Source organism: Acomys russatus, chromosome 10 (genome assembly GCF_903995435.1).
Source record: "Acomys russatus chromosome 10, mAcoRus1.1, whole genome shotgun sequence".
Classification (NCBI taxonomy): domain Eukaryota; kingdom Metazoa; phylum Chordata; class Mammalia; order Rodentia; family Muridae; genus Acomys; species Acomys russatus.
In genome coordinates, this window is record NC_067146.1 from 45,570,993 (window position 1) to 45,587,061 (window position 16,069).

General features: G+C 36.4%; 1 protein-coding gene across 3 annotated transcripts in view; it reads left to right on the forward strand.

Annotated features, from left to right (window-relative positions):
- Positions 1-16,069, forward strand: part of Cacna2d1 (calcium voltage-gated channel auxiliary subunit alpha2delta 1) — a 430,688-nt gene that overhangs the window by 363,751 nt on the left and 50,868 nt on the right. Inside the window, exons 13-21 of one of the 3 annotated variants that reach the window (XM_051152078.1) lie at positions 1,265-1,343; positions 2,296-2,345; positions 3,545-3,634; positions 6,280-6,357; positions 7,716-7,790; positions 8,078-8,152; positions 10,022-10,078; positions 13,478-13,549; positions 15,970-16,041. In XM_051152078.1, the coding sequence (XP_051008035.1) occupies positions 1,265-1,343; positions 2,296-2,345; positions 3,545-3,634; positions 6,280-6,357; positions 7,716-7,790; positions 8,078-8,152; positions 10,022-10,078; positions 13,478-13,549; positions 15,970-16,041 (648 nt within the window). The remainder of the gene's footprint in view (positions 1-1,264; positions 1,344-2,295; positions 2,346-3,544; positions 3,635-6,279; positions 6,358-7,715; positions 7,791-8,077; positions 8,153-10,021; positions 10,079-13,477; positions 13,550-15,969; positions 16,042-16,069) is intronic. The other 2 variants (XM_051152080.1, XM_051152079.1) reach the window with 2 other exon arrangements.

Here is a 16,069-nt window from a genome sequence, read left to right on the forward strand (position 1 = left end):
TGTGTGTGTGTGTGTGTGTGTGTTTGAAAAGAGTCGAATCAGGCACGAGGAAAAGGGCACATGTCTCTTCTAGATTACTTTTTAAGTGACTAAAATTCACATGCAAGCCAGGAATCAATGTAAAAGACTTGAGACAGGATCTTGAATCTAAGCAGAAATTGAAAGACTTGAAACTGAGACAGGACCAAGGCAAGTTTGAGACCAGACTGGCTTTTATGTAGCTTGATCCTGTCTCCAAGTGAATGAAGCAAAGCAAACGGGCAAGTTCACCAAATGATCCTGTACCTTACTAGCTGAGACAAACATGCATGACTCAGAGTGTGGCTCCAATAAAACCTCACGTGTAAAACCGACCACACCAAGCATGCAATTTACAGTATATGGTATGTAATATCTATGGTCCAGACCAATAAGAGAAAGAAAAAAATGTGAATATAGTTTTTTGAGATCTGTGCTAACAAATAATGTGCCAAACAAAACAACACGTCAGAGCTGTGGAGATGACTCCGTTTTAGTAGGATCTGAAGCTCCAGCATGGGGATCTGAGTTCAGACGCCTAGTGCCCTCTTAAAGAGTACCTGCATGTAATCCCAGAGCTGGGGCAAAGGAGATGGAAGGATTTCTAATGGGCTGTCCAGCTAGTCTAGCCAAACAGTGAGCTTTGGGTTCAGGGAGAGAACCCCATCTCTCAAATGAAAGTGGAGAGCTGAAGAAGACACTTTGATACCAACATCTGTCTCTGTGTGCCTATGCAGAGGTGCAAGCACACGCAAGGACCAGTCCATATGAATTACGAAAAACAACACACAAAAACCAGCTAGCCACTTAAGTACCATTATGCCATCTTTTCCAGTAAATAAGTGACAATAAACCACAGGCTTATGTATCTTGCAATTTGCATTGCCAATGTTTTTACTGTGATTGATAGGTGAGTGCTATGTTTAGCCAAGTGGGAAGGGAGTTGAGAGACCCCTGCGGGAGGCACCTTTCACAAAAGAGACCACTGTCACTGTCCCTGTCCAGGCAAGGAGCTTGGAGACCTGAGGCAAGACACCATGGTGCTAATTCCACTGTGGCATCTGGAATGTGTGTTCAGGGTGGCTGGAGGGCTTTCCTGTAGTGCCTTCCTCCAATCCTCCAGGGGCCTCAGTGTTTGTCTTGTTTTATTAACGTCACTGCCTGAATGAGCTCTTAATTGTTTCTGCTTCCAGCAATTTGTTTTGCGGGAACAAAACATACTTAACTATATTTTCAACTTCCTTAGGTCCGTGTGTTTACATTTTCTGTTGGTCAGCATAACTATGACAGAGGACCTATTCAGTGGATGGCTTGTGAAAATAAAGGTAATAGATATGTTTCTCTTGAGCATGTTTTGTTTGTTTATAGTTAGTTGTTTTTGGTCTTTACTGCATTTAAGGTAACGTAAAGTAGCAACTTTAATAGGTCTGGAATAAGAATTAGACTGTGAATTTGCTTTCTAAAGAAAACAAGAACAACACAGGACAAACTCTGAGATTACCTCTGCATTAGATAAACTCAAACATCTGATCCTAATACAGCAAAGTGATGAAAAGATGAGCAATACTTAGTGATATACAGCAGATTTGTGCATAGTTTTTCTCTGAGTGACTGAATTACTGTTTTTGAAAACCATCTCATACTTTCCTCAATATTCAAATTATATGCAATGAACTATTTTCTTTGTACTCAGAAAAAAAGAAATACTTTTGAGGACTAAACTGTTATGTTAGGAAAGAGAACCAGGATACATCTTAAAACTTCTATTTTGGGGGGCTAGAGAGATGGCTCAGTGGTTAAGGGCACAGCCTGCTCTTCCAGAGGTCCTGAGTTCAATTCCCAGCAACCACATGGTGGCTCACAACCATCTATAATGTTATCTAATGCCCTCTTCTGCAGATAAAAGCACTCATATATAATAAATAAATATTTTTAAAAACTTCTATTTTGGAAAATAGATGAATATAGTTATGCACTTATCTATACCATTAATAGTTTATCTAGTGAAAAAAATATTTTAATAGCTCTAGTTTCCTTACTGCTTTATAGAAGACAATTGTCATTTGTCCTACCTAATAAATATGGTAAATTTTATCATAAATTCTCTAAGGTTAGTTGATAATATTCATCAATCAATATCTTTCTGACATTAGTAATACTTTACATTATTTACTTGCTTAAGTTATAATGAGAGCTACCTTTTACTCCTAAAATAATAAAGATATTTTGTTGATCTATATTATATGTGTAATATTTATAAATATATATGCATTTCAGGTTATTATTATGAAATTCCTTCTATTGGTGCAATAAGAATCAATACTCAGGTATGGTTATTTAAAGCTTTTTATACACTTTTTTCAAAGTTTAAGATTACTTTCCTGGGAATAAAAAGATATTTTTTTTGTTTCAATGAATTCAATCTAAAGAGAATAAGTAAAAAATTTAAAAATTATATAACTTACATTTGTATGCCATGCTGGTTTATATGATGTTTATTGATTTTTGTAGCATTAAACATTTAAAACCCTGGTCAACACATGTATATACTCATGAGCTTGTTGTTCTTGGGCATTATAAATGGCATGGAAAATAAACAAAATTTATTAATAATCTCATTTAATTTTCATTCAATTGTAAATCACATGACTTTCTCAACCATGTTGAACATTAAACCGTAACTATTCTGGGTGAGTGATGTAAGCCATATATAGGACTGAGTTCTTCCCACAGATTCCTACAGGTGTATTTCCCTATTTATTTAAATAAGGCTACACTAAGACGACTTTTTAGCACCATTCTCTTAAGTGGAGAGCATACTACTTACATAACATTTTGTGGAATTCAGCTATCTTAATTTAAATATTTGTCATCTTGAAATGTTCATGAATTATGATTTAAAGATCATCACTCAATTTGAAACACCAGCAACAATGTACAGAATAGCTGCTATTCTGTAGTTGAAGTAGCCTGGCCTCCATGGGAGTGCATGCTGAACACAGTGGACACTGAGATGAAACAGCAGTGCCTGAGTCTGCTTTCTGGATTTGGCACGCATTTCCGTTATTTTTTGATATGTTTAAATGCAGTTTTGAATTTCATCCAAACAATCTGTTATATGAAAGCAAGTATGTGGCTGCTTTATCATTTCAAATTTGTACAATTTCACACATAAATCACCGAGCCTTAAATAGTTTAGGTCAACATGAAGCTGTTCATAATGAACATATTTCACTTCTATCATTGGCTGTATTATAAGGAATAATGTTCTGATTGGTACTAAAAGGAAAAAGCTGGAGAATATATATTATTGAACTAATGTATATAGACATACCACTTAAGAAATAAGTTGGATTAAACATAGAGAATGCTCCAAAGGCTATACATACTCTTAAAATTTTATTCCATATTTATTTTCAGTTTTGCCACTGAAGGTTATTTAAAAAAAAAAAAAAAAAAAGTGTCTCTGTTCTTTGGTTGTTTGCTTGTCAGTTGATGTTTTACAACCTTTCTTTTGTATAAATAGGAATATCTAGATGTTCTGGGAAGACCAATGGTTTTAGCCGGTGACAAAGCGAAGCAAGTCCAATGGACAAATGTGTATCTGGATGCACTGGTAAGAGATTGGGATACTCCCAAAAGCTGTCCTTACAAGAGCACCTAGCTGACTTTTATCTCTGGGTGACATTTCCTTTCGCTTCTTCAATGAATCCTTTTAAAATCTCTTCTTTTGCAAGCTTCTCAGATTTTAGAAAGTGCTTTAGAAAATCCTAGATTTGCATTGCTATAAAATTATACATGTAAAGTTTTAGATTGTTCTTAATCCATTGAAGATATCAGGTTTCCAACCTACAATGTTGACCGTATGAGGGTGTCAATAACCTTTTGATCTTTTGATATGAGAAATTAATGCAGAACATGGTGTGACTAGTAACTGAGCACTCCGTATTTTGAACAAACAGTTTGAAAATGTCTTCTTATGATGGATGTCATTTGTTAAATACATGTACAAAACCCTCCGCCATTGCACTTTGACTTTTGCACAAAACACTGACAACATATTTAAACTGGCCTGGACATGATCAGGTGTTCATGTAGCCTTAAGTTAGACTCAGACGTTCTTATGGAAATACCACACTGAGGTGGCCAAATCTGCTGTGACCATAACATACGCATACGCATATTATGTTGTTCTTAATGCAAGTGCCATCATACCACAGGCATTCTATATCTGTTAAGCAGCTATTTTCTGTGTCTACATTACCTAACACATACGAAGACATTTTTACCCAGAGTGTGCGTAGAGCTATCCCTGGCTTATAACTGATAGGGACCCTGGATTAGTGCTAACCATCCTATAATACATGGAATGGCTCCGCTTGCCACACAGCACAAAATTATCTAGCCCAAGTAGTCACGGTGAGAGAAGCTGAGAGATCATGTTTTAATTTCTTTTACTTTATGACACAATTCATTAAACTTACAACACCAAAGATTGTTTCATACGCCAAATCTGAATGTGAGGATTTTTTAGTCTCTTATCAAAGTAATTATACAGGAGAGTCTAAATGCAAAGCTGAAAGTAAATGCTGATTCAGTAATGCCCTTTTTCCTACTTGGAGTCCAGTTAAATGCCTTTGCTACTTCTCTAAGTGCAATGATGAATCCGAAGGGCAAAATACAACCCGTTAGAAAGAGTTATCACTTGGTACTTACAAAATAAACACATACAGGAAGTTAGAGGGAAAAATAGGGACTATTAACAGCAGTATCGCATGCTAAGAGAGATAAAGTGACGCTTGCTTACCTCAAACCACAGAAAATGACTGTCCAGTGTCCGTTCTTGACGTTACTTATTTACTTAAGGTCACATGGTCATCTTCAGCCATGACCAAGATATTTCAGTTGTTCAAATCCATCACAGACTAAACATGATAGAAGGAGTCAATAGTTAGGCCCTGCTGAATTTCCTATGGCCAGAAGTTCATTAACCAGAGTGCCTGCTTTGCTGACAAGGTTCTCACTGATAACACAAATAACATTCGGAGGAAATGCTGATTCTAAATGTTCTACTTTATAAGCTGAAACACGATTTTTTTGTAAAATGGGATACGTAAGATGGTCAGAAGACAAGGAGGGCATTCTTTTTACTGTAAGAGGCATATCACTTAGAATCACTGAATGCAGGGATTTCAAAATGCATGATTGTCAAATCAGCAGCTTATTAGGAAGGGAACATACAGTGTTTCTCAAGGACAAATTTGATAACTACTATGGCTTGAGGAACATAAGAGCTGTATATTTGGAGTTAAAGCAGGGGTGGTTGAGGAAAAGAGGCATTTCAGCTGAGGGTAGCATAAGGCACATTTCTATAATACATACAGAGAATGGAATCACATAAAAGAGGACATTATCAAATTTAGGGCCACTAGGCATGTTGAAAAATAATAACAACATGGGATCAACATTAGAGTCCCTGGCTATGGGTGAGAAACAGAACTAGGGCAATGCTGGGCAAAGACTGTTTCATTTGGAAGGTAAAGTGAGGCTCTTCCTGTATAAAGGGAGATAGGAAGAGTTGCGATGTGCAAAATAAGCATCTCATTCCAGGAGACAGGACCCTTACTCTTTTATTCATTCTCTTCTGTAAAAAGTGTGTACCGTACCTGGAACAAAGAAGACATTGAAGTCTAGTTCTTAAAATACAACCCACTAGGGGACTGTTTAAAAGTATTATTTAGCCATCACGGTACTCAACTAGAATTATCTAGAAATGCATTATCAATAGCATGATTCTTCTATGTACCACCACACTTAGCTAGATGTTTATGATACAGCATGACACATTTGACTTAGGGCATAAAAATGGTGAATTAAGCTACAGAAAATAGCTTTCAGCAGCCCAAAAGTATTATTTCATTGCTGGTTTTATAAAGGTATCTGATATTAAGTGAACCATCATTGTGGAAGAAATGTAAATGTGAGAAAAATTATTGTAATGTTACAGTTACATTGGTCTAAGTGGGATTTTTAAAATTCCCAGTACTTACTAGATGTTGCACAATTCTAAACTACTTAACAAGTATTTATTTCTAAGAAATTTCCACTGATTCTTTAAAAAATTTTTCCTTAAAGATAGTCAATACTAGTCTTGACTTTTAACAAGATAATTGTGGAGTTAAGTTTCCAACTTCCAAAGCTAATGCAATTGGACAGAGTTCAAAATGTTGCTTTTATTGGCCTTTTTCTCATCTATTTTAGGAGCTGGGACTTGTCATTACTGGAACTTTACCGGTCTTCAACGTCACTGGCCAATCTGAGAACAAGACAAACTTGAAGGTTAAAAGTTAATTGATAACACTAATAATAACAAATGTCAAACTGTGACGTTGAAGCGCCATGTGGCTAAGAGATTTCTATAAGGATGTACATAAGATGCAATTGTCTTGGCAGGTTAAAGGTCAATGGCAGCAGCTGGCTGTGTGATAACCACCTGGAAAGGGGGAAGTGAGGTCAAATCCTGTGACCTCAGAGTCAGGATTTAGCTTCAGTTGGTCTAACTGTGACCTGATGAGAATAGAGACCGGGAGAGATGGCATGATAAATGCACAGTGGCATCATCAGCCCATTTTTCAAAAATGTTTTATGAGATATTTAGGGAATTCTGAGATGGAAATATAAAAACCAAAGCCATTGTTCATTTGAACCAGGTACAGAAAGATATGTTCTTTGAACCCTTGTTTTGGAACAAGCTTTTCTATAATAACTTAAGTTATCTCATAGGTTTCTGTTTTCATTTTTTACAACTCAAAGAAAAATTAGTTTTATAGAAATAACCGCTTTCTTTAGCACTGATAATATTATCAGTGCAACAAGGAGCTATCCACTTGAAAGTAGTAACATTATTGAATATGGTTCATATTTACAATGTTTGCTATATATCAAATATTTTTTATTTTAAAATCAGATTCCGTAGTTAAGAATGAGTGGCTACTTACTAACAATATTAAGAAATTATTTTTAAAATTAAAGACTTAAATGCAGGTGATATTAGTGGATTAAGGAAATGATAGTTTGTAGTTTGTAGTTCAATAACTCTGTTGTACTAAAGCATTGTTTGTTTATTTTTTATAAATTTCAGTTAAGTGCCTCATTTTACTAATGGAGTTCTACAAAGCATTGGTTCTCACTTCAGGGACCACTGACATCTTAAGTATCCATGAGGCCTAAATTTTGAAATTCATAACATTGTAGTTGTCTATGTCATTCCTTCTCATGTTTTAAAGTTTTTAGTATGATCTATCTATCTGTCAGAATATTTTCACTTATTAGTTTTATTCAGCCTAGGATTGGTTCATAGCAACAGATAATAGTTATTGACCAATCTCTTTTCTTTAATAAACTGTACCTAGATTTTGTGATTTAGGTTTAGTCATTAATATTTCAACTAATTTAATAACCAGGATGATGAAGCTGTGGAAATGGTCACACCTGAGAATCCTTGTAAACTAATACCAAAAGTATCCCATTGCATGTGCGCGTGCGCGAGCACGCACACGCACATGCACACACACACTGTGTGTGTGTGTGTGTGTTCACTAATGTAGAATAATTCAATACCACAGTAATAGGATGAACATACATTTGTAAAAACAGTTTCCAGTATAAAATGCACTAACTTTACTATCTTCTTTTAGAACCAGTTGATTCTTGGTGTGATGGGCGTTGATGTGTCTCTGGAAGATATTAAGAGATTGACACCACGTTTTACAGTAAGGTGCAATTTATTCTTTAGCTACTCTCCTATTTAAACTATGTACCAATATAGTTTGCCCACAAAGCAACTTCAATACAAGATACATGTGGGTATTTTAACAAGAGTTATTTCTAATAGCATTTTTTAAAATGTGAAGACACCATGTTTTGTTTCTTCAGTGAGCTGCAGGACTTAAACTGAATAGCCATTAAGATGATCATTTTAATTACATGGGAATTATTAGAAACATTGATTTCTAATTGTGACTTAGGAATCTCTGAGATTTTTCTTCCTATTTTTCAGCTGTGCCCCAATGGCTACTATTTTGCAATCGATCCTAATGGTTATGTCTTATTGCATCCAAATCTTCAGCCAAAGGTATGCATATACTTTGTTTATAGTTTCCGGTGTTTGGTATAATTACTGACTACCATTAATGAGATTGTAACCTGTTAGGTTCTCTTTGTAATATCACAAACAGAACCTATGCCTTTCTTAAGAGATGCCAAGGCCACTGATGACAACACATGAAAGTCTGAAAGCGTTCTTTATTTTTTCTTACCAAGTTAGCTTAACTACTTCCTTCAGACAGACAGCATCACCTTTTGAACGTCATTTTCATGCATCTCACTTGCAACTTTCAGGCTCTAAGAGGGCATTGCTCTGAAAAACACTTAGAAAGGGGCTGAATAGTAACACTGTCAAAGTTACCCTTAATTCTTTCATCAGAAGTGCATCAGTGTATTTGAGAGAGAGTGGGTTCTCTCTCTAGTCTCCATTATTATTCAAGAAGATGAAATAATAATGCATGCAAGTGTTTCTAGGTCAATGTCATGTGACTTCTTCCTGGTACTCTAATATTATTACTAAATACGTCAGTATAATTTAGAGTTTATAAATTGTTCCACAGGTTTCATCCAAAACATCAGAAAATAAAGTAGGCACAAATCTTTTGTGTAATATTTTTCTATGGAGTTGTCATTTTAAAAAAACTTGTTAACACATAGTGAATTGTCTATCTTGATTTTTCTACCATAAGTTTTTATTCCTATATTTAAAATAACAACATTAGTTTATTAGATGTGATATTTTGATAAATTCTGCTAAATACTAACTGTATAGAAAACTGTGTATAATTAATGTCTGAGAAATCAATATGCAAAATCAATCTTGTACTATGGTTGAATTTTCCTTTAGCTTAAAAGATACCACTTCATTCGTTGAGATAACAGAGGGTCAAATTTCAAATGTTAAAAATTTTATAATATCCTAATATGTTTATTACAGTTTATTCAGACTGCTATGGTTAAAAAAAAAAAAAGACATTGAAGCTTCGACTGTTAGCTTCTAAAAAAATAACACTTATTTTACACTTCTTAAATTGGGGTAAGACACGTGTGGGATCAATGTGTGTTCATCAACAGACAACTCTTCCCATAACATCACATTGTAGAAGGGCTAAACAGGGCAAGGTGTCTCTCTGGCTTCAGTTATTTAAGTACTAATCCCCTTGTAAGCTGTTGCCACCATAACCCAAAGAGGCCCAAACTTCTTTTACAAGCCCCATTGCCAAGACAGGATTGCTACAACAAAATTTGCATGGCCATTTCCAATATTTATATCCTATTTACTTGTGTTATGCACACATTTCAACAATTTTTTTTAATCTTTTTATTTCAGCCAAGAAAACTTATTTAGGATAAACTATCTCTTCCACTCTCCAATTGTTAGATTCTCGAGGAAAATCAAAGATAAAACAATAAAGTTACTTTAAACTATGATATTTGAACTCTGGTGCCCCCTATTTGACCACTTCCCTTTGGTGGAGAGGCCTGGTAGCACTCAGAGAAAGGGTAAGCAGGCCACCAGGATGAGACCTGATAGGCTGTGGTCATATGGTGGGGGAGGAGGTCCCCTTCTGTCATAGACCTAGGGGAGAAGAATAGGATGGATGAGGGAAGGAGGGGGGAATTGGAAGATACAAGTGAGGGGATAACAATTTAGATGTAATCTGAATAAATTACTTAATTTTTTTTTTAAAGATGATTTTTACTACCATTAGTTTGGGTTTCTTTGGTGTTTTGTTTTGTTTTGTTGTCATGGACTCTATGGTACAAATATTTTGAATTGTGACTACATCATTTGTTCTGTTTCTTGTCAAGGAAATAGCTGGCTATAATTGACTGGAGGATAGAATTATTATGTTGATATGTAGGATAATGAACTACTATTTCTCTGTTGATTCAGCCTATTGGTGTAGGTATACCGACAATTAATTTAAGAAAAAGGAGACCCAACGTTCAGGTAACTGTGAATAAAGGTAGACAGCAGCGCTTTCCAATTCACTAAATCAGAGTTAGAGCAAGCTTCTGTCCTCAAAGCTTACAGTAGAAGGGGCCTTTCCTGACACCAAGCTTCCAGAGCATGAGGCAAAAATGAGCTTCCTTAAGTGAGCTGGAGCAAAGTGTGTTAATTACGGCAAAGGGTGTGCATTGGCTGAAAAATGGCTAAGGGATTTTTAATCTAATAATAACATTAATCAGAATAATCAGAATGAAGCAGCTCCTGAAGAAAATTGGTAGTAAATTTGGTGAAATTAATATCATAGCCGTGTTTTCCTAACATTGTGCTTGTGAAATCAATTTCTAAGTGTAAATAAAGTCATGATTCCTATGCTGTTACTTCCATAAGGAAGAATTTTTAACAGGATTGTTTTTGTTTTTTGTTTTTTGTTTTCATTTCTAAAAGTGGAATTTGGGGTGCTGGAGAGATGACAAAATGGCTAAGATCACTGGGTGTTCTTCCAGGGAACACAAGTGTGACTCCCAGGCCCCACATGGTAGCTCTCAGCCATCAGTGACTCCTGTTCCAGTGGATTCCGTGACCCTTTCTGGTTTCTGTAGACAATGCACTCACATAGTGCTCAGACACACATGCAGGCAAAGCATACATACACATGCACACACACACACACACACACACACACACACACACACACACTCACACACACACACACACACACATAAAAAAATAAGTAAATCCTAAAAATATATAAAAAATTAAGTTGAAAGTTCTTCCCTTTAACTAATTAACAATGTTCAAATTTGGGGATTTAAAATGTGAATGTTTGATCTTTGGAAAACTATACTAAGCCCCCTTTGCCATGTTAGTTACAGGTATGGACAGGTACAGGAAGTTCAGCGTAAAAGGGTATTCCTATAACTTATTCAGACAGACACGTCTTGTATAAACCTATCACTTCCTTTAAGACATGTGGTAGTATTCTACTGTAGAGGCAACACCGTGTTAAGTTATAAGTATGAATTAGTAGGATTGGGTTGTGGTCTACTGGTTACCAGCATTGTCCCTTCGGGCGGTACACAATATCCTGAAAAGCAGGGAGTCAAATCAATGCTCACTCTGCACTCCACTTGGGAAAGTGCATATATATATTGATGCCATGCCCCACTCTGAAAAGTTCTCATTGAATTTAGGCTCCAAAAAGTTGCTAAGCTTCCCAGTAGTCAGAAGTGTGACAATATGGACTAGGAGAAGCTTTAGTTCTCTCACAAAGCCAGAACTCCGTGGTAGTCTGAGTCTGTGTTGCTGCATATGAAAGTCTTAGGAGCCTTTATGACCCCTCCCAGAAGAGGTTACAGCGATATATATGCCTTTTTCAGTTAGGAAACTATTTTGTTTCTCTGCTTGCATGTAACTTCTGTAATATCTTAAGTTATAGTTTTTGCTATCATGTGCATTTTGGTGACTTTTAATTTTACTACAACCCCAAATATTGCATGTAAATATTATTAAATAATTAAAAATAAACAAATTTAATGATGATTTTTTTTTTAATTCTAAGCACACCCTAAATGGCAAACTAGCAACCACATAAAACTTCTTAATTGGAGGAATAGTATTGAATTCATAGTGCTATAGTAATACTGACTCAGAACTGTTACAAATTTTAAATTTGTTATCATCACATACTTCCCTTGAAAATTAAGCTATGGAAATTAAGCTAGTTGATACTCTGCTCATGAGAAATAGTAGCTATTTAATTCTGATGATGGTCTTTTAGACACTATCAGAATAAATAGATTTCTTCAGCCTGTGTTGGTGTTTTCTAATTATAAGAGTATCTTATTGTTTAATTTTCTAGTTTGTCTAAAAGTGATGGATCTTTCTAAAACAATGCTCTGCCAGGTTGCCATTTACAAATTCAGTTGATGCATTGACAGTTTTCCTTTATGATTTCCTTTTCTTCTCTGTCTTTATATGTTGGATTGGGACATGATCTGCATATTGTCAATTCCTCCTGATAACGGCTCCCCCCTGCATGCTGTTTGGGGCTGGTCATACTATGCATTATCCACTGCATGTAAGAGAAACATTCCTATTTCTGTTTTCATTTTATCATTTGGTTGTCTTGACTTTGTTTTGCATTGGCTTTATCTTTATTTCAATGGTTATGCAATAGTGTTTGTGAAATATTTGTTGGTTCTTTTTGTTAGAGATGTTGCAAGTTTCACGGGCTTAGCAGAAGTTCTACACGTTGACCTTGATTTTTATCATGTATCTATATTTCAAAAGAGTATTTGCTGTCCATGCAAACCATGGTATATTGAGATGGAAAACCCTAGTACTCCCTTTCAATATTATAGGGACTCTGACTATGCAGAGCTCTTATGCAATGAATAGTTCCACATTTGTCACAGACATTGGTTGTCTATACAGGGTCTCTGAGGTACAGTGCTAGCTGAGCAAACAGGAGGTCCTGGACTCAATCCCCCACTCCCTCACAAAAGAACGACACAGGGAGAGTATTTTTTTTTAATTGATAACTTGAAGAATCCTCAATCATCAAACAACATGAAAATCTAATTTTCTGATTTTTAAAAATTAAGAATATTCCCTGAAATGAGGCATTTTGCACGTTTATAAAGTATATGCGTCACATGTGCACTATACTATGCTGTTCTTCACCTAAAGGAGATATGCGATTTGGAAAGATTTTCTTTTGTCTACTACTATTGTGTTAGGAGGCATGTCACCTTAACACGGGCTTTAAGACACTATCAATACAGATATCCTTGCAAGCTCATGATAAAATGTCCATGACCCTTGCTAGTAACTCAACATAGGCTGCATTGACGGCAGGTATCTACTTCTGGCCAGATTTGGAGGAGGATACTTCTTAATAAGTATTTTGAGGTCTACCTTCTAAAGTTTTTAATTTTTTTGAAATCTTTTATTTAACTAGAATCTTTTATTGTACTAAATACTGCACCTCTAATATGACATGTTATACGAGTAACAAGAATTAAAAGGAATGAGTACACTTTTTCTACCTAATAGTTTAATGGCCTCATTTAATGTTTAAGAAACTGAAATACCACCATATGAGGTAAATTTTAGCAGGCCAATAGTATCACGGTGAGCTTTCTTACACACCACAAGAAAAGGCAGTCGACGTTAAAGTAAGAAGTAGCATGTACTGTGAATCCATGGGCCCCATTTCTAGTCACTTGGTGTCTTCAGTTGATAACTGATGGGGATTGTCCGTTGCACCTAAAGCTCAATGCTCTGAAAGAAGGTAAGTACCACTTATAGAATTAATCCACACTGAGTGCACTTCAAGTTGTTACGTACCCAGCATTGGTCCCTAACATCACTTGCCCTTAACTATTGTCTTCTGTGTAGAACCCAAAATCTCAGGAGCCAGTCACACTGGATTTCCTTGACGCAGAGTTGGAGAACGATATTAAAGTAGAGGTAAGTGTGTGCTTTACAACTAAGCAAGGCATGCACATAGCCTGAGCCCGCATTCCCCATCCCACACAAGCAAGGCATGCACATAGCCTGAGCCCGCATTCCCCATCCCACACAAGCAAGGCATGCACGTAGCCTGAGCCCGCATTCCCCATCCCACACAAGCAAGGCATGCACATAGCCTGAGCCCGCATTCCCCATCCCACACAAGCAAGGCATGCACATAGCCTGAGCCCGCATTCCCCATCCCACACAAGCAAGGCATGCACATAGCCTGAGCCCGCATTCCCCATCCCACACAATGTTTGAACAGTGGTTTACATCAGTCTGTCTCCATCCTCACAACAATGCGTGTTCTTTGATATTAAAATGGTGCATGACCTGGCCATCTTCTTCCAATACCTTAGATTGACACAGAATAGGAATTTCACCTTAGATGTGGCCTTATGTAGCCAAAGTTTTTTCACTGCCTTGCTCATTCCAAAGGCAGAACTATTTTATATGTACAAAAATAACAATGATTTCAATAAAATTCATAGGCAGATATGCTGTGAAGTTAAAAGAGAAGTTGGAAGGCTTCCAGCCACGCAACCACATGAAAAGCCATGTGAGGAAAGCAGCTGCCATGTTTGTCTGCATACACTTAGCATGTTTCTGTTGTATTTCAACAAAGCCACATGCCTCTTCCTCTGCCAGGATTTTTCCTAATAATAATGGTAGGCATTTAATAGAAAAGATAGAAATGACTAAGTTCATAGTTTCTCTAGAGTGTGGCTCAGTGAGTGGGTTAATGTTTTGGCTGATTTCTTTAAGGGTTTGGTACCCTGGAGTTAAAGTGATGCTGATGAGCTTGAGGATGGGAGTTTTCATCCCACTGAGTCACCATCATGACCACATTCAGCCTCTCAAACTGTGTCCCCCCAACATAGTGACGGAGTAAAGCAGTACATGAAAAAGGGCTTAGCAAAAGACCTTGTACACAGTAAAATGTGTTTTTTTTTTTTTAATCACCTCTTACTTTTCACTTTGCAACTGAAAGTATTTTAAGTAAATCAGATTCATCTTGTGTTTTTGTCTTGTTACAAGTTTTTCACTCACTAATACTTGTTAAAGCCCAAATGTAATCTTCTGGAAATACATAAAAATAAAAAGCAAGTTAAAGGAAACTGTGTGAGTTTCCAGTAGACTGGAATATTTTCCTTATAAATTTGACATGGCTTTACTTTTAAGGAGCTGGGAAGTTGTAGGGAGACCACTGTTGGCATCTTTTAAATCTATTTTACTTGAATTTCTTATGCCTCTACCTCGCTTCTTCACTCCAATCCTTTCCAATTCTAACACCATGTAGGAGAGAAAGTAGATTAGTGGGGAAAGGGAGCTTATTTCCCCAATGCTGCTTCCTGCTGTTAGGGTCCTTGGGTGCCTTGAGATAAGTCCAATCTTCATTTAAAGATATCTCCAACTTCTCATTAAACTGCAAAAAGAACAAACAGGAGAATCATGTGAGAGCAGCTGCCAAAATCTTTTTTGGAGCCCCTCTCTCTCGTCTCTGGCATTTATTCCCCGAGTCCCCAGAACTAAACTCTCTGCAGCAGGCAAGGATCATGCCCCTCTCAGAGTCCACACAAGACAAACAGTGTGCGCCTGTGGACAGTCTGAAACAGCCCCATACCTCACACCTGGAATTAAAACAAAAGCATATTTATGTAACATAACTGAGTTTTTAAAGGCAGCAAAACTCCCACTATAGAATATACCACATGATATGAAGTCCTACTGTGTCTTTATGACTCTCTACCTATTATTATGTAATTCTTCAGAACTGCTACATGTGGCCAAAAAAAGGTAAATTACAAGGGACAAGTCAGATCCAGGCGTCCTGTAGTACAGCATTCTGGAGACAGAGGCATAAGGACCCTGCAAGTGTGAAATCAAGCTGGTTTATGAAGTGAGTCCCAGGGCTGCAGAGTGAGACCTAGTCTGAAAAACTAGCAAACAACAATACCAAAATATAAAGGACAATTCTGAGTACCTTGTCATCAAGAATTTGTTATTTGGGTGAGGTAAGATTTGGAGCTATTTCACAATACATGTTAATTCTATGACTACACATACACTTTACTTCTCACTGAAATGTCGTAAGCTCATAATGACTCCATTACTGTTATGGTTCAAAATTTACTGACTAATTAACAACAACAAAAATGTGACTGAGCATGTTTTTCTTATTGTGCAATAATGTAAAATAATTATAATGTGGCAACTAGAAAATTCCCAAATAACTTCATTTAGTAGTGCAACCACTTTGTTACTTTTATTCAATTTTATTGATATAAGGAAAAATCTTGATAATGAATGGTTTTGTAATATTCAGTAGGTCAGTTTGTTTCCTTAAATAAAGTAATTGCTTCATTTTCCCTTAGATTCGAAATAAAATGATAGATGGAGAAAGTGGAGAAAAAACATTCAGAACTCTGGTCAAATCTCAAGATGAGGTAAGAATTAATTAAGGCTTGTTCCCAA